This window comes from Carcharhinus amblyrhynchos, chromosome 22 (assembly GCF_965287045.1).
Source record: "Carcharhinus amblyrhynchos chromosome 22, sCarAmb.v2.hapA, whole genome shotgun sequence".
NCBI lineage: Eukaryota > Metazoa > Chordata > Chondrichthyes > Carcharhiniformes > Carcharhinidae > Carcharhinus > Carcharhinus amblyrhynchos.
In genome coordinates this window covers 36,976,216-36,994,300 of record NC_137345.1, presented here as the reverse complement: position 1 = coordinate 36,994,300, position 18,085 = coordinate 36,976,216, and the positions used below count along the sequence as shown (strand labels likewise).

Below are 18,085 nucleotides of genomic sequence, written 5' to 3'. Positions count from 1 at the left end.
GGTATGTGTGGGTGAGGGCGGGTATGTGTGGGTGAGGGTGGGTATGTGTGGGTGAGGGGTGGGTATGTGTGGGTGAGGGGTGGGTATGTGTGGGTGAGGGGCGGGTATGTGTGGGTGAGGGGTGGGTATGTGTGGGTGAGGGGCGGGTATGTGTGGGTGAGGGGTGGGTATGTGTGGGTGAGGGGTGGGTGTGTGTGGGTGAGGGGTGGGTATGTGTGGGTGAGGGGCGGGTATGTGTGGGTGAGGGGTGGGTATGTGTGGGTGAGGGGCGGGTATGTGTGGGTGAGGGGTGGGTATGTGTGGGTGAGGGGCGGGTATGTGTGGGTGAGGGCGGGTGTGTGTGGGTGAGGGCGGGTGTGTGTGGGTGAGGGCGGGTGTGTGTGGGTGAGGGGTGGGTATGTGTGGGTGAGGGGCGGGTGTGTGTGGGTGAGGGGCGGGTATGTGTGGGTGAGGGGCGGGTATGTGTGGGTGAGGGGTGGGTATGTGTGGGTGAGGGGTGGGTATGTGTGGGTGAGGGCGGGTATGTGTGGGTGAGGGGCGGGTGTGTGTGGGTGAGGGGCGGGTATGTGTGGGTGAGGGGCGGGTATGTGTGGGTGAGGGGCGGGTGTGTGTGGGTGAGGGGCGGGTATGTGTGGGTGAGGGGCGGGTATGTGTGGGTGAGGGGCGGGTGTGTGTGGGTGAGGGCGGGTGTATGAATGGGGAGTATGAGTGGGGGAGGGGGTGTGTAAGTGGGGGAGAGAGAGTATGTGTGGGGGAGGGGGTGTATGAATGGGGGAGGGGGAGTATTACTGTGTAGTAAGTATGAGTGTGGGGGGTATGAGTGGGGAGCGGTTGGTGTGTGTGGGGGTGGGGGGGTGATGTGTAGGGTGGGGATTGTGTGGGGGTTGGAAAGCGGAGAGTTTAGTGATTGTACAGCCATGATTAGATTTCTAAACAGACACCATTCTGAATGAGAACATTCTAGATCGCTGGTTGCTGTGCTCAGTTGGTTAATGGGGCTTTTTGTGAGCGTTTCTGTTGGTTTCAGCAGATTGAAGATTTGCATTAACATTAGCAATCCAAAGATGTATGGGTTAGGTTGATTAGCCATGCTAAATTGACCCTCATGTCAGGGTGATTAGCAGGGTAAATGCATGGTGTTATGGGGATAGGGCCTTGGTAGGATTGCAGTTGGTGCAGATTTGATGGGCTGAATAGCCTCATTTTGCATCGTATGATTCTATGATTTGGCCATTATCACTTGGTATCTAAACCTCCAGCCTAGAGCCTGCTCCTCCAGCTGAGCTTCCTCCCCAAGGCCTGGGCCTGCTCCCCGAGCCCTGGGCCTCCCCCTCTAGCCCTGGGCCTCCTACCCCTGGCCTGGGGCTGGTCCCACAGGCCTGGGACAATCCTCCAGCCCTGGGCCCTGTCCTCCAGCCCTGGGCCTGGTCCTCCAGCCCTGGGCCTGGTCCTCCAGCTCTGGGCCCGATCCTCTAGCCCTGGGCCTGGTCCTCCAGCCCTGGGCCCGGTCCTCCAGCCCTGGGCCCGATCCTCTAGCCCTGGGCCTGGTCCTCCAGCCCTGGGTCCGGTCCTCCAGCTCTGGGCCCGGTCCTCCAGCCCTGGGCCCGATCCTCTAGCCCTGGGCCCGGTCCTCCAGCCCTGGGCCCGGTCCTCCAGCTCTGGGCCCGATCCTCTAGCCCTGGGCCTGGTCCTCCAGCCCTGGGCCTGGTCCTCCAGCCCTGGGCCCGATCCTCCAGCCCTGGGCCTGGTCCTCCAGCCCTGGGCCCGGTCCTCCAGCTCTGGGCCCGGTCCTCCAGCCCTGGGCCCGATCCTCTAGCCCTGGGCCCGGTCCTCCAGCCCTGGGCCCGGTCCTCCAGCTCTGGGCCCGATCCTCTAGCCCTGGGCCTGGTCCTCCAGCCCTGGGCCTGGTCCTCCAGCCCTGGGCCCGATCCTCCAGCCCTGGGCCTGGTCCTCCAGCTCTGGGCCCAGTCCTCCAGCTCTGGGCCCGATCCTCTAGCCCTGGGCCTGGTCCTCCAGCCCTGGGCCTGGTCCTCCAGCCCTGGGCCCGATCCTCCAGCCCTGGGCCTGGTCCTCCAGCCCTGGGCCCGGTCCTCTAGCCCTGGGCCCGGTCCTCCAGCCCTGGGCCCCGTCCTCCAGCCCTGGGCCCGGTCCTCTAGCCCTGGGCCTGGTCCTCCAGGCTTGTTCGCTTATTTGGTGCTATTTGGTGCAAACTGTCTGAATTAAACAATGACGATGTAAATTGCACTCCACAGGTCACTTTCTAACTGACCAGAAGCAGCCAGAGGATGAGCCACTTCCACAGAATGTTTCAGAATCTCTCTATCAGTCTCAAAGCCTACAGAATCAAGTTGAGGTGGAAGATGAGGAAAAGCAACACTTTGCTGCACTGATGGAAAGAGTGGGAGCCAGCACAATCCTACAAGAGTAAGTTAATGATCTTGTGTTAACACAGGGACTGGCAGGAATGGGAAATAGAATGAGTATAACTGCAGGACATCTGGGTGTTCACCAGATACAAGCTGTCAGTCACTTCCCTGACAACATTGCCCCAGCCTTCAACATGTTGAGGTTATGGAGATAAATCTGAATCCACTCCAGCTGGTTCAAGGGTCATAACTCCCGAAGCAGGATCATAACTCCCGGAGCAGGGAATGTATCTCCCGGAGCAGGATCATAACTCTCGGAGCAGGGAATGTACCTCCCGGAGCAGGATCATAACTCCCGGAGCAGGATCATAACTCTCGGAGCAGGGAATGTACCTCCCGGAGCAGGATCATAATTCCCGGAGCAGGGAATGTACCTCCCGGAGCAGGATCATAACTCTCAGAGCAGGGAACGTATCTCCCGGAGCAGGATCATAACTCTCGGAGCAGGGAATGTACCTCCCGGAGCAGGATCATAACTCCCGGAGCAGGGAACGTATCTCCCGGAGCAGGATCATAACTCTCGGAGCAGGGAATGTACCTCCCGGAGCAGGATCATAACTCTCGGAGCAGGGAATGTATCTCCCGGAGCAGGATCATAACTCTCGGAGCAGGGAATGTACCTCCCGGAGCAGGATCATAACTCTCGGAGCAGGGAACGTATCTCCCGGAGCAGGATCATAACTCTCGGAGCAGGGAATGTACCTCCCGGAGCAGGATCATGACGCCCGGAGCAGGATCATAACTCCCGGAGCAGGGAATGTACCTCTCGGAGCAGGGATCGTACCTCCCGGGGCAGGGATCATGCTGTTATTGATCGAGGATGATTCAATGTGGCTTTAACAATAAAAGGGTTTATTATCCAAGGTCAGGCTGAATTACAATGTGACTGCTCTACTCCACTCCCTGCCTCCCACTGCCAGTCTCTCTTCAACCCGGGCTCTGTGCCCTCCCGCTGATTGGCACAGATACCCGCTGGAGTGATCCACAAGGTCCCATTGATCACGTGGCCCTCGGGAGATGCCCCCCCCGCCTCCCCCACCACACACACACACAATTAAAGGTCCCTGCTACTACACTCCTTGCCCTTAAAACCCAATAGACTCCAATGTGGGAACAAAGCATGGTTAGTCAGGCACACAGCAGGTTTTAAATCAAAAGTGTGCTCTGCATTCTGAACTCTGGTAGAGCGCCTCAGTTTGGTGTGAGGCTCGTCTACATTTAAAGGGCCAGACGGGACAGATTCATTAATTCAGGATCTAGTGCTCCCACCATCTGTTGCTCCGGTTTCACATTCTCCATCGAAATCCCAGTAACCATTCCCGGCATCCTCACACTATCGGCAGGGTTTACCCTGTGGACCCATCACTGCTCTCCTCCACAGGAGCTCCACCTGTTTCCGAGGCCTGCAGCCTTGTGCCTCTGGGACATTGGAGACTGGTCCTGTTCTCTCCGTTATTTAGCAGCCATCAATGTCGGGCCTGCTGTGAAATTTCTGCACATCACTGAATCCACCACTTTAAACACTCTGATTTTTCATCCTGAATTGTGGCTTTCCTTCTGGGAAGCTGCCCAGTGACTCCCCGACATATATCAGGGTGTTACAGTGAGGGGTGTGGGGTTTATCAGAGTGTTACAGTGAGGGGTGTGGGGTTTATCAGAGTGTTACAGTGAGGGGTGTGGGATATATCAGAGTGTTACAGTGAGGGGTGTGGGGTTTATCAGAGTGTTACAGTGAGGGGTGTGGGATATATCAGAGTGTTACAGTGAGGGGCGTGGGGTATATCAGAGTGTTACAGTGAGGAGTGTGTGGTATATCAGAGTGTTACAGTGAGGGGTGTGGGGTATATCAGAGTGTTACAGTGAGGGGCGTGGGGTATATCAGAGTGTTACAGTGAGGGGTGTGGGGTTTATCAGAGTGTTACAGTGAGGGGTGTGAGATATATCAGAGTGTTACAGTGAGGGGTGTGGGGTTTATCAGAGTGTTACAGTGAGGGGTGTGGGGTATATCAGAGTGTTACAGTGAGGGGTGTGGGATATATCAGAGTGTTACAGTGAGGGGCGTGGGGTATATCAGAGTGTTACAGTGAGGGGTGTGGGGTTTATCAGAGTGTTACAGTGAGGGGTGTGAGATATATCAGAGTGTTACAGTGAGGGGTGTGAGATATATCAGAGTGTTACAGTGAGGAGTGTGTGGTATATCAGTGTTACAGTGAGGGGTGTGGGATTATATCAGTGTGTTACAGTGAGGGATGTGGGGTACATCAGTGCTACAGTGAGGGGTGTGGGGTATATCAGTGTTACAGTGAGAGGTGTGGGGTATATCAGTGTTACAGTGAGGGGTGTGGGGTATATCAGTGTTACAGTGAGGGGTGTGGGGTATATCAGTGTTACAGTGAAGGGTGTGGGGTATATCAGTGTTACAGTGAGGGGTGTGGGGTATATCAGTGTTACAGTGAGGGGTGTGGGGTATATCAGTGTTACAGTGAGGGGTGTGGGGTATATCAGTGTTACAGTGAGGGGTGTGGGGTATATCAGAGTGTTACAGTGAGGGGTGTGGGGTATATCAGTGTTACAGTGAGGGGTGTGGGGTATATCAGAGTGTTACAGTGAGGGGTGTGGGGTATATCAGTGTTACAGTGAGGGGTGTGGGGTATATCAGTGTTACAGTGAGGGGTGTGGGGTATATCAGAGTGTTACAGTGAGGGGTGTGGGGTATATCAGTGTTACAGTGAGGGGTGTGGGGTATATCAGAGTGTTACAGTGAGGGGTGTGGGGTATATCAGTGTTACAGTGAGGGGTGTGGGGTATATCAGTGTTACAGTGAGGGGTGTGGGGTATATCAGAGTGTTACAGTGAGGGGTGTGGGGTATATCAGTGTTACAGTGAGGGGTGTGGGGTATATCAGTGTTACAGTGAAGGCTGTGGGGTATATCAGTGTTACAGTGAGGGGTGTGGGGTATATCAGTGTTACAGTGAGGGGTGTGGGGTATATCAGTGTTACAGTGAGGGGTGTGGGGTATATCAGTGTTACAGTGAGGGGTGTGGGGTATATCAGTGTTACAGTGAGGGGTGTGGGGTATATCAGTGTTACAGTGAGTGGTGTGGGGTATATCAGTGTTACAGTGAAGGCTGTGGGGTATATCAGTGTTACAGTGAGGGGTGTGGGGTATATCAGTGTTACAGTGAGGGGTGTGGGGTATATCAGTGTTACAGTGAGGGGTGTGGGGTATATCAGTGTTACAGTGAGGGGTGTGGGGTATATCAGTGTTACAGTGAAGGCTGTGGGGTATATCAGTGTTACAGTGAGGGGTGTGGGGTATATCAGTGTTACAGTGAGGGGTGTGGGGTATATCAGTGTTACAGTGAAGGCTGTGGGGTATATCAGTGTTACAGTGAGTGGTGTGGGGTATATCAGTGTTACAGTGAGGGGTGTGGGGTATATCAGTGTTACAGTGAGAGGTGTGGGGTATATCAGTGTTACAGTGAGGGGTGTGGGATATATCAGTGTTACAGTGAGGGGTGTGGGGTATATCAGTGTTACAGTGAAGGCTGTGGGGTATATCAGTGTTACAGTGAGTGGTGTGGGGTATATCAGTGTTACAGTGAGGGGTGTGGGGTATATCAGTGTTACAGTGAGGGCTGTGGGGTATATCAGTGTTACAGTGAGGGGTGTGGGGTATATCAGTGTTACAGTGAGGGGTGTGGGGTATATCAGTGTTACAGTGAGGGGTGTGGGGTATATCAGTGTTACAGTGAGGGGTGTGGGGTATATCAGTGTTACAGTGAGGGGTGTGGGGTATATCAGTGTTACAGTGAGGGGTGTGGGGTATATCAGTGTTACAGTGAAGGGTGTGGGGTATATCAGTGTTACAGTGAGGGGTGTGGGGTATATCAGTGTTACAGTGAGGGGTGTGGGGTATATCAGTGTTACAGTGAGAGGTGTGGGGTATATCAGAGTTACAGTGAGGGGTGTGGGGTATATCAGTGTTACAGTGAAGGGTGTGGGGTATATCAGTGTTACAGTGAGGGGTGTGGGGTATATCAGTGTTACAGTGAGGGGTGTGGGGTATATCAGTGTTACAGTGAGGGGTGTGGGGTATATCAGTGTTACAGTGAGGGGTGTGGGGTATATCAGTGTTACAGTGAGGGGTGTGGGGTATATCAGTGTTACAGTGAGGGGTGTGGGGTATATCAGTGTTACAGTGAGGGGTGTGGGGTATATCAGTGTTACAGTGAGGGGTGTGGGGTATATCAGTGTTACAGTGAGAGGTGTGGGGTATATCAGAGTTACAGTGAGGGGTGTGGGGTATATCAGTGTTACAGTGAAGGGTGTGGGGTATATCAGTGTTACAGTGAGGGGTGTGGGGTATATCAGTGTTACAGTGAGGGGTGTGGGGTATATCAGTGTTACAGTGAAGGGTGTGGGGTATATCAGTGTTACAGTGAGGGGTGTGGGGTATATCAGTGTTACAGTGAGTGGTGTGGGGTATATCAGAGTTACAGTGAGGGGTGTGGGGTATATCAGTGTTACAGTGAAGGGTGTGGGGTATATCAGTGTTACAGTGAGGGGTGTGGGGTATATCAGTGTTACAGTGAGGGGTGTGGGGTATATCAGTGTTACAGTGAAGGGTGTGGGGTATATCAGTGTTACAGTGAGGGGTGTGGGGTATATCAGTGTTACAGTGAAGGGTGTGGGGTATATCAGTGTTACAGTGAGGGGTGTGGGGTATATCAGTGTTACAGTGAGGGGTGTGGGGTATATCAGAGTTACAGTGAGGGGTGTGGGATATATCAGTGTTACAGTGAGGGGTGTGGGGTATATCAGTGTTACAGTGAGGGGTGTGGGGTATATCAGAGTTACAGTGAGGGGTGTGGGGTATATCAGTGTTACAGTGAGGGGTGTGGGGTATATCAGTGTTACAGTGAGGGGTGTGGGGTATATCAGTGTTACAGTGAGGGGTGTGGGGTATATCAGTGTTACAGTGAGGGGTGTGGGGTATATCAGTGTTACAGTGAGGGGTGTGGGGTATATCAGTGTTACAGTGAGGGGTGTGGGGTATATCAGTGTTACAGTGAAGGCTGTTGGGTATATCAGAGTGTTACAGAAAGGGATTTGATTTGAACATTGCTAATTATTTTGCTCCTTCTGTTTTTCCTTCTGGGGCTTCCTCAGTAACCTGGAGGTGTGGAAACTGTGGGTCCAACTGCGACGCAGTGAACCCAACCTGCTGGGTAACCTGGAGGATTTCCTCTGCAAGGTGACAGCTCAGATTCAGGAGTCTGAGAACGAGAAGGCGGATTTGGAACGTATGCTGACAAAGTAAGTGATACAAAGCCAAATTGCCAATATCTTCTTCCTGTTCACACATCTGAACAATCGATCTGTACACCAGCTGCTGCCTTCAACCAGTCTACACTGTCACACAATGCTAACCTCTCCATACAAAGATTATTCTCCAAATCGGAAAGGTCTGGGATGTCTTGGAGAGGAAATGATGTTTCCACTGTACAACGCCCAGGCTAAATCCTTCTGATAGAATCCTTTTGAAATAGAGTAAGTGAGGAACAGTAGATGATTATATCTTCAGTGTCTTTGTGTGGAGATCATTTAAGTGTTACAGAGAGGTACAGAAAATAATCTGAGAAGTGAATAAGAATATATGTAGTTAAAGAAATTGGAGAAGGAGGAGGCCATTTGGCCCTATGAGCCTGCTATACCATGGTACCCGATGACCATAGCTGAACCCGTAGGTCCCCTACTCGCATCATCACCATATCCTTTCATTCCCTTCCACCAAGCTCTGCCTTGCATATTCTTGATGAGGAGATGCCAGCGTTGGACTGGGGTAAACACAGTAAGAAGTCTCACAACACCAGGTTAAAGTTCAACAGGTTTATTTGGCAGCAAAAGCCATAAGCTTTCAGAACGCTGCTCCTTCGTCAGGTAAGTGGGAGTTCAGTTCACAAACAGAGCATACAAAGACACAAACTCAATTTACAAAATAATGGTTGGATTGCGAGTCTTTACAGCTAATCAAGTCTTAAAGGTATAGACAATGTGAGTGGAGAGAGGGTTAAGCACAGGTTAAAGAGATGTGTATTGTCTCCAGCTGGGACAGTTAGAGAGATTTTGCAAGCCCAGGCAAATCGTGGGGACTACAGATAGTGTTACATGAACCCAAGATCCTGGTTGATGAAGTCCTCGTGTGTAGAATTTGGAGCAGTCTCTGCTCACGTGCTGTTGTGTGTTGTGAAGGCCACCTCGGAGAATGCTTACCTGAAGATCAGAGGCCGAATGCCCGTGACCACTGAAGTGTTCCCCAACACTCCTGCCTGGTGATTGTCGAGCGATGTTCATTCATCCGTTGTCGTAGCGTCTGCATGGTCTCCCCAGTGTACCATGCCTCAGGACATCCTTTCCTGCAACGTATCAGGTAGACACCGTTGGCCGAGTTGCAAGAGTATGTACCGTGTACCTGGTGGATGGTATTCTCACGTGAGGTGATGGCATCTGTGTTGATGATCCGGCATGTCTTGCAGAGGTTGCTGTGACAGGGTTGTGTGGTGTCATGATCACTGTTCTCCTGAAGGCTGGGTAGGTTGATGGTCTGTTTGAGGTTGTGTGGTTGTTTGAAGGCAAGAAGTGGGGGTGTGGGGATGGCCTTGGGGAGATGTTCGTCTTCATCAATGACGTGTTGAAGACTCCGGAGAAGATGCCGTAGCTTCTCCACTCCGGGGAAGTACTGGACGACGAAGGGTACTCTGTCCACTGTGTCCCGTGTTTATCTTCTGAGGAGGTCAGTGCGGTTTTTCGCTGTGGCATGTCGATCGATGAGTCGAGTGCCATATCCTGTTCTTATGAGGGCATCTTTTAGTGTCTGGAGGTCTCTGTTGCGATCCTCCTCACCTGAGCAGATCCTTTGTATACAGAGGGCTTGTCCATAGGGGATGGCTTCTTTAACTTGTTGAGGGTGGAAGCTAAGAGGTGGAGCATCGTGAGGTTATCCATGGGCTTGTGGTACAGTGAGGTACTGAGGTGACCATCCTTGATGGAGATGTGGGTGTCCAAGAATGCAATGCTATTCCTTGGCCATTCAAGCTCTCAAGACCAACCGCAACATTGTCATCAAACCAGCAAAGGAGGGGCCATCGTCATCCCGAACAGAACGGATTATTGCAAAGAGATGTACCGACAACTGAACAACGAGGAACGCGACAGACAGTTACCCACAGATCCGACCAAAGAACACACTCGCCAACTCAACACTCTGATCAAAACTTTTGATCCGGACCTTCAGAGCACCCTCCGTGTTCTCATTCCACGTACTCCCCACATTGGAGATCTCTACTGCCTCCCAAAGATACACAAGGCAAACACACCCAGCCATCCCATCGTATCGGGCAATGGGACCCTGTGTGAGAACTTCTCTGGCTGTGTTGAGAGCATCCTGAAACCCACTGTACAAAGAACCCCCAGCTTTTGTCGCGACACTATGGATTTCCTACAGACACTCAGTACACGTGAAGCAGTTGAACCAGGAGCTCTCCTCGTCACAATGGATGTCTCGGTGCTCTACACCAACATCCCCCATGACGATGGCATCGCTGTAACTGCCTCAGTACTCAACACCGACAGCTACCATTCTCCAGATACAATTTTACAACTCATCGGCTTCATCCTGGACCACAATATCTTCACCTTCAACAACCAGTTCTTCATTCAGACACATGGAACAGCCATGGGGACAAAATCCGCATTTCAATATACCAACATCTTCATCACAGGTTGAAACAAGACCTTTTCACCGCATAGTACCTTCAACCAATGCGAGACATTAGATACATTGATATTTTCTTCCTTTGGACTCATGGTGAACAATCACTGAAACAACTATATGATGATATCAACAAGTTCCATCCCACCATCAGACTCACCATGGACTATTTCCCAGAATCAGTTGCATTCTTGGACACATGCATCTCCATTAAGGACGGTCATCTCAGCACCTCATTGTACCGCAAGCCCACAGACAATCTCACAATGCTCCACTTCTCCAGCTTCCACCCTAAACATGTTAAAGAAGCCATCCCCTATGGACAAGCCCTCCGTATACATAGGATTTGCTCAGATGAGGGGGATCGTGACAGACACCTCCAGACGCTGAAAGATGCCCTCATAAGAACAAGATATAGCGCTCGACTCATTGATCGATAGTTCCGACGCGCCACAGCGAAAAACCACACCGATCTCCTCAGAAGACAAACATGGGACACAGTGGACAGAGTACCCTTCGTCGTCCAGTACTTCCCTGGAGCAGAGAAGCTACGACATCTTCTCCGGAGTCTTCAACATATCATTGATGAAGACGAACATCTCCCCAAGGCCATTCCACACCCCCACTTCTTGCCTTCAAACAACCGCACAACCTCAAACAGACTATTGTCTGCAGCAAACTATCCAGTCTTCAGGAGAACAGTGACCACAACACCACACAACCCTGCCACAACAACCTCTGCAAGATGTGCCGAATCATTGACACGGATGCTATCATCTCACTTGAGAACACCATCCACCAGGTACACAGTACAAACACTTGCAACTTGGCCAACGTTGTCTACCTGATACGTTGCAAGAAAGGATGTCCCGAAGCATGGTACATTGGGGAGACCATGCAGACGCTACGACAACGGATGAATGAACATCGCTCGACAATCACCAGGCAAGACTGTTCCCTTCCTGTTGGCGAACACTTCAGCAGTCATGGGCATTCGGCCTCTGATCTTCGGGTAAGCGTTCTCCATGGTGGCCTTCATGACACACGGCAGCGCACAGTCACTGAGCAAAGACTGATAGCCAAGTTCTGCACACATGAGGACGGTCTCAAACAGGGATCTTGGGTTCATGTAACACTATCTGTAACTCCCACGACTTGTCTGGGCTTGCAAAATCTCACTAACTGTCCCGGTTGGAGACAATACACATCTCTTTAACCTGTGTCTTCACTCACATTGCCTGTACCTTCAAGACTTGATTACCTGTAAAGATTTGCATTCCAATCATTATTTTGTAAGTTGAGTGTGTGTTCTTATATGCCCTGTTTGTGAACAGAACTCCCACTTACCTGACGAAGGAGCAGCTCTCCGAAAGCTAATTGCTTTTGCTACCAAATGAACCTGTTGCATACTCTCCACAGCCCGGCCCACACAGCCCTTGAGAACAGAGAAATACAAAGATTCTAATTCTTATGAATGACCAACTGAAGAACTTTCTCCCCTTCACTCTCCTGAATGGCCAATCTCTTATTCTGAAGCAGCAATTTCCCCCAACACCTCCACCAATCTCCCAGGGTCTAGATTCCCCCAGCAGAATAAATATTTTCTCCTCAACTATCCTGGAAAGCCTTTCAAAATTCATACATTTCAGTGAGATCACCACTCTCCCGATTTCCTCTAAACTCCAGGAATGAGTGCCTCAATTTACTCAGTCTCTCCTTGAAGAACAGTCTCCTCACCCCAGAATCCAGCCCAGTTGCACTCTCTCTAGGGTTGGTGGGGCATCCCTCAGGGAAGGAGTTTACAACGATGCACTGTACTCCCTGAGGTGGCCTCACCTAATACCTCCACTCCATCGTTAGAATAAATCCTATTCACTCTTACAATCCAATCCCTTTGTTACAAACTGTGCACGATTCTCCCATTCTGAGGCTAAGTGCCCACATTAGTGGGAAAACGGGGGGTGTTTTCCTGTTGGCATTTGGCAGTGTTTTTCACTTGAGATTCACTCACCTGAAAGATGAAAATAAACACATTTCGGACAACCTGCCAACCGTTCAGACACCAGGCGGCCATTTTAAAATGGCGACCAGACCTCTGTGTTCTGAGACAGTCCCCGGCCCACACCAAAAATGAAATGGTGCCCCCCCCAACACACCCGCACCAAAGAGGGGAAGCCTCCCCCCACTCATAAATAATGTGTAAAACTCCCTCCATCCTATGCAGGCATGAGGGTGACCCCACTCACCCTTTTCCCCACTCAGCCCCCTTTCCCCCTAAGAAATCCCACTCAGTCCCTCTGACCCCTCACTCAGGCCCCCCTTACCTCTCAGCCCCTCCTCACAGACTCTATCCCTATTCACACACCACCCCATCCCTCCCCACAACCCTGACTGTGCCAACAGTGCACTGCACCCAGGCACCAATTGCCTCAGTCCGGAGGTAGGTCCAGTGGTCATTTGCCCCTCTGCTGCTGGGGTTGGGTGAACTCGGACTGGGGACGAGGAGTTGACCTCGCCGCTCTGTTCCCGGGGTGGGGGTGCAGTGGCCAGACTGCCCCTTCTAACCCTGGCAGAGCTGAGGATCACCGTTGGCATGGTGATTGCAGGCAGCTCTGTGATTAATTCCAGTCTGTCAGCTGTAAGAAAGTGACCAGGTCACTTTAGATCATAGATCATAAATTATAGAACCCTACAGTGCAGAAAGAGGCCCTTCGGCCCATCGAGTCTGCACTGAACACAATCCTACCCAGTCCCTACCCTAGACTATACCCACTAATCCCGCTAACCTCCACTATCCAGGACACTAAGGGGCAATTTCTTAGCAAGGCCAATCAACCTAACCCACACATCTTTGGACTGTGGGAGGAAACCAGAGCACCCAGAGGAAACCCACACAGACACGAGGAGAATGTGCAAACTCCACACAGACAGTGACCCGAGCCAGGAATCGAACCCAGGACCCTGGAGCTGTGAAGCAGCAGTGCTAACCACTGTGCTACCATGCTGCTCACTAATCTCCACGTCCCCCGTTGCCTGGCAGGATATATATCATTGCAGCACCCCTTTCTGCTGCAGAGATTTTCCTTCCTCCCTGTCAGGTGCAGTCAACCGTGAAGGGAAATCAAAGTAAACACAGGTGGCTGGAGGATGAATCTTTTGTGAGATGCTGCATATTGAATTTAGAATCATAGAGTCCCTACAGTACAAAAGGAAGCCATTTGGCCCATCGATTCTGTACCAACCACATGCCACCCAGGCCCTATTCCCATAACCCCACACATTTACCCTGCTAATCCTCATGACACCAAGGGGCAATTTAGCATGGCCAATCGACCTAACCTGCACATCTTTGGACTGTGGGAGGAAACTGGAACATCTGGAGGAAACCCATGCAGACATGAGGGGAATGTGCAAACACTAACAGACAGTGACCCGAGGAGGGAATTGAAGCCAGGTCCCTGGGGTTGTGAGTGCCGTTCCCATGCCACCCCATGTGAGTTTGTTACAGATTAGAGTTTCAAGTGCAATGGAGAAGGTTTCAATGGGAAGCCCCGGCAACTTCAAATCAAAGATGGGACCTTTAATTTTTCAGTTTGGGGCAAGAACACTACCTCTGTATCAGATTCTGGTCATTCTGTGTTATCAAAAGCCTGGTGAGATTTGGAAATAGTCTTATCAACCATCGCTGTAACTACCTGCCTGGGTCAATGGAAAAGCAGCTCAAAACTAGGATGTTAAAAATCAGAGCTGGGGATGCTGCTGACTGCTGGGTTCCTCTGCCCAGAACTCACATCACTGCTTCTTTTTCAGGAGGATGGCAGAACACAACACTGATGTTCAGAGACTCTCTGAAGAGATGGAGCTTCAAATCAACGAAGAGAAGGAAAGGATTGAGAGTGAAGTGAGTGTCGCAAGCTGTGAGAGCAAGGTCTGAATGAGCGAGAGAGTATGAGTGAGAGCAAGGTCTGAATGAGTGAGAGTACGTGTGAGAGCAAGGTCTGAATGAGCGAGAGAGTATGAGTGAGAGCAAGGTCTGAATGAGCGAGAGAGTATGAGTGAGAGCAAGGTCTGAATGAGCGAGAGAGTATGAGTGAGAGTAAGGTCTGAATGAGCGAGAGAGTATGAGTGAGAGCAAGGTCTGAATGAGTGAGAGAGTATGAATGAGAGCAAGCTCTGAATGAGTGAGAGAGTATGAGTGAGAGCAAGGTCTGAATGAGCGAGAGAGTATGAGTGAGAGCAAGGTCTGAATGAGCGAGAGAGTATGAGTGAGAGCAAGGTCTGAATGAGTGAGAGAGTATGAGTGAGAGCAAGGTCTGAATGAGTGAGAGAGTATGAGTGAGAGCAAGGTCTGAATGAGTGAGAGAGTATGAGTGAGAGCAAGGTCTGAATGAGTGAGAGAGTATGAGTGAGAGCAAGGTCTGAATGAGTGAGAGAGTATGAGTGAGAGCAAGCTCTGAATGAGTGAGAGAGTATGAGTGAGAGCAAGGTCTGAATGAGCGAGAGAGTATGAGTGAGAGCAAGGTCTGAATGAGTGAGAGAGTATGAGTGAGAGCAAGCTCTGAATGAGTGAGAGAGTATGAGTGAGAGCAAGGTCTGAATGAGTGAGAGAGTATGAGTGAGAGCAAGGTCTGAATGAGCGAGAGAGTATGAGTGAGAGCAAGGTCTGAATGAGCGAGAGAGTATGAGTGAGAGCAAGGTCTGAATGAGTGAGAGAGTATGAGTGAGAGCAAGGTCTGAATGAGTGAGAGAGTATGAGTGAGAGCAAGGTCTGAATGAGTGAGAGAGTATGAGTGAGAGCAAGCTCTGAATGAGTGAGAGAGTATGAGTGAGAGCAAGGTCTGAATGAGTGAGAGAGTAAGAGTGAGAGCAAGGTCTGAATGAGTGAGAGTACGTGTGAGAGCAAGCTCTGAATGAGTGAGAGAGTATGAGTGAGAGCAAGCTCTGAATGAGTGAGAGAGTATGAGTGAGAGCAAGGTCTGAATGAGCGAGAGAGTAAGAGTGAGAGCAAGGTCTGAATGAGTGAGAGAGTATGAGTGAGAGCAAGGTCTGAATGAGCGAGAGAGTATGAGTGAGAGCAAGGTCTGAATGAGCGAGAGAGTATGAGTGAGAGCAAGCTCTGAATGAGCGAGCGTGGTCCCACCTCACCTCCAGCCAAGGCCCAGTATATCCGAATCCAACACATTCCACTGAGTCTCTCTATCACTGATACAGGTTTACATTCCACATTAAGTTCATTTATTGTAAGTAAGTGGATATATTAGTGAGAGGCAGCATGGTTTTTGTGAAGGGGAGGTCATGCCTCACTAACTTGATTGAGTTTTTCGAGGAAGTGACGAAGATGATTGATGAGGGTAGGACAGTGGATATTGTCTACATGGATTTCAGTAAGGCTTTGACAAGATCCCTCATGGTAGACTGGTGCAGAAGGTGAAGTCACATGGGATCAGAGGTGAGCTGGCAAGGTGGATACAGGACTGGCTCGGTCAAAGAAGACAGGGTGTAGCAGTGGAAGGGTATGTTTCTGAATGGAGGGCTGTGACAAGTGGCGTTCCTCAGGGATCAGTGCTGGGACCTTGGCTGTTTGTAATATATGTAAATGATTTGGAGGAAAATGTAACTGGATTGATTAGTAAGTTTGCAGAAGACACAGCATCTGTGAGGAGAGAAAAGAGCTGACGTTTTGAGTCCAGATGACCCTTTGTCAAAGATAAAAGGCATGGAGAATGGGAGATATTTATACAGCAGGGTGAGGGAATGAAAGGTAAGACATAGTCACAGAAACCGGGGGAAAAGGCTGCTAATGGCAGTCCACAGAGAGAATAAAAGGTGTGAATGACCAAATGGCAGAGAAACTGAAATCAGACGGTAAACTGTGACAGATGAAGATGTTGGGGGACGGGGAGAGGGGGGAGCAGCGGCGGGGGGGGGGACACGGAGGGGGGCAGGGGATGGATGGAACAGAGGTAAAATTTAGAAAAGGGAAAGCAAAGGGGGAGAAAAACTAAGGGAAGGGAGATAAAGTAGGGGGTAGGCCTGGAAGAAAGAATGTTCCACATACCCCATAAAAAGACAAGTGTAGCTCAGACCCATGCAGGTATCTGTTACTACTCCTTTGCTTTGGAGAAAGTGGGATGTGTTAAAGGAGAAGTTGTTAAGAGATAGAACGAGTTCAGCCAGGTGGAGGAGAATGGTGGTGTATGGGAGTTGTTCAGGTCTCTTCAAGAGAGAAGGCCGTCCTGGTGTTGGCTGGAGATGTAGAGAGATTGCACATCCATGGTGAATAGGAGGTGATTAGGGCCTGCTGTCAATATGATGCAGGGCATTAGAGGAATCCTGGATGTAGATGGGGAGGGAATGGACCAGGGGAGTGAGGATGGAGTCGAGGTAAGAGGAAATAAGTTCACTGCTGACACAATGGGCCTACCAGGGCAGTCCTTTTTGTGAATTTTGGGAAGTAGGTAGTTCACTGCGGCAGCAGCTCCTCTTGTCTTTTTATAGGGTGTGTGGAACATTCCTTATCCCAGGCCTACCTGGGTCCCCTCCCACAACTCCTTTACTGGTACATCGAAAACCATTTTGGTGCCGCTTCATAGTGTCGTCTGGACCTCGAAAAATTCATCAACTTCGCTTCCAGCTTCCACCCCTCCATCGCTTTCACTTGGTCCATCTCAGACACTTCCCTTCCCTTCCTCGGGCTTTCTGTCTCCATTTCCGGCAATAGACTATCTACCAATATCCATTACAAACCCACTGACTCTCATAGCTATCTGGACTACAGCTCCTCGCACCCCACATCCTGTAAGGACTCCATCCCTCATACTGGAGTTCTATACTGGAACTGTAAACAAATGCACATGTCTTGAACTTTCCAGCCCCTTTTCTCAGCTCCTTCGCCTCCGTCACATTTGTTCCGATGATGCCACTTTCCAAAATGGTGCTTCTGATACGTGCTCTTTTTTCCTCAACCATGGATTCTCACCTATAGTTGTTGACAGGGCCCTCAGTGTGTGGTCCATCTCCCACACCATGTCCTTTAACCCCTCCCCTCCCTCCCAGAACAAGGATAGAGTCCCCTTGTTTTCACATTTCACCCTGCCAGCCTCCACATGCAAAGTATATTCCTCTACTATTTTCGCCAACTCCAGCAAGATGCCACCATCAAACACACCTTCCCTTCACCCCCTCTGTCAGCATTCCACAGAGACCCTCCAGATATGAGGAGATGTCTTTAATCCTGACATCGGGCAGACAAGAACATTCAGAGTTCCTGCTCAGTCTCCCTCACAACCAGAAGAGCAAATTACTGCAGATGCTGGAATCTGAAACCAAAAGAGAAAATGCTGGAAAATCTCACAGGTCTGGCAGCATCTGTAAGGAGAGAAAAGAGCTGATATTTTGAGTCTAGATGACCTTTTGTCAAAGGTAAAAGGCATAGAGAGTGGGAGATATTTATATTGCAGGGTGAGGGAATGAACGATGAGTCATAGCCACAGAAACCAGGGGAAACCAGCTAATAGCTGTCCACAGAGAGAATCTGGAATAACCTAGTCCACTCCTCCACTATACCCAACACCTTTCCCATTACTCATGGCAGCATCCCATACAATCGCAGGTGTAACCCCTGCCCCTTTGCCTCTTCCATGTTTACCACCCAAGATCCAAAACCTTAATTCCAGGTTAAGCAGCGTTCCACTTGCACCTCTTTCAATTTGATCTATTGCATTAGCTGCTCCCAATCTGGTCTCCTCTATGATCAGAGAGACCAAGCGTAGATGGGTGATTGCTTTGCTCAGCACTTTTGGTCTGTGCGCAATCAGGACCCTGACCTTCCCATTGCTTGCCACTTTAACGTATGATCCTGCTCCCATGCCCATATGTCTGTTC

General features: G+C 50.5%; 1 protein-coding gene across 1 annotated transcript in view; it reads left to right on the top strand.

Annotated features, from left to right (window-relative positions):
• The window catches only part of LOC145356781 (uncharacterized), a 165,081-nt gene that overhangs the window by 16,795 nt on the left and 130,201 nt on the right, over positions 1 to 18,085 (top strand). The window contains exons 5-7 of the mRNA XM_080209647.1: positions 2,253 to 2,424; positions 7,600 to 7,746; positions 14,012 to 14,102. Of these exons, the coding sequence (XP_080065773.1) occupies positions 2,253 to 2,424; positions 7,600 to 7,746; positions 14,012 to 14,102 (410 nt within the window). The remainder of the gene's footprint in view (positions 1 to 2,252; positions 2,425 to 7,599; positions 7,747 to 14,011; positions 14,103 to 18,085) is intronic.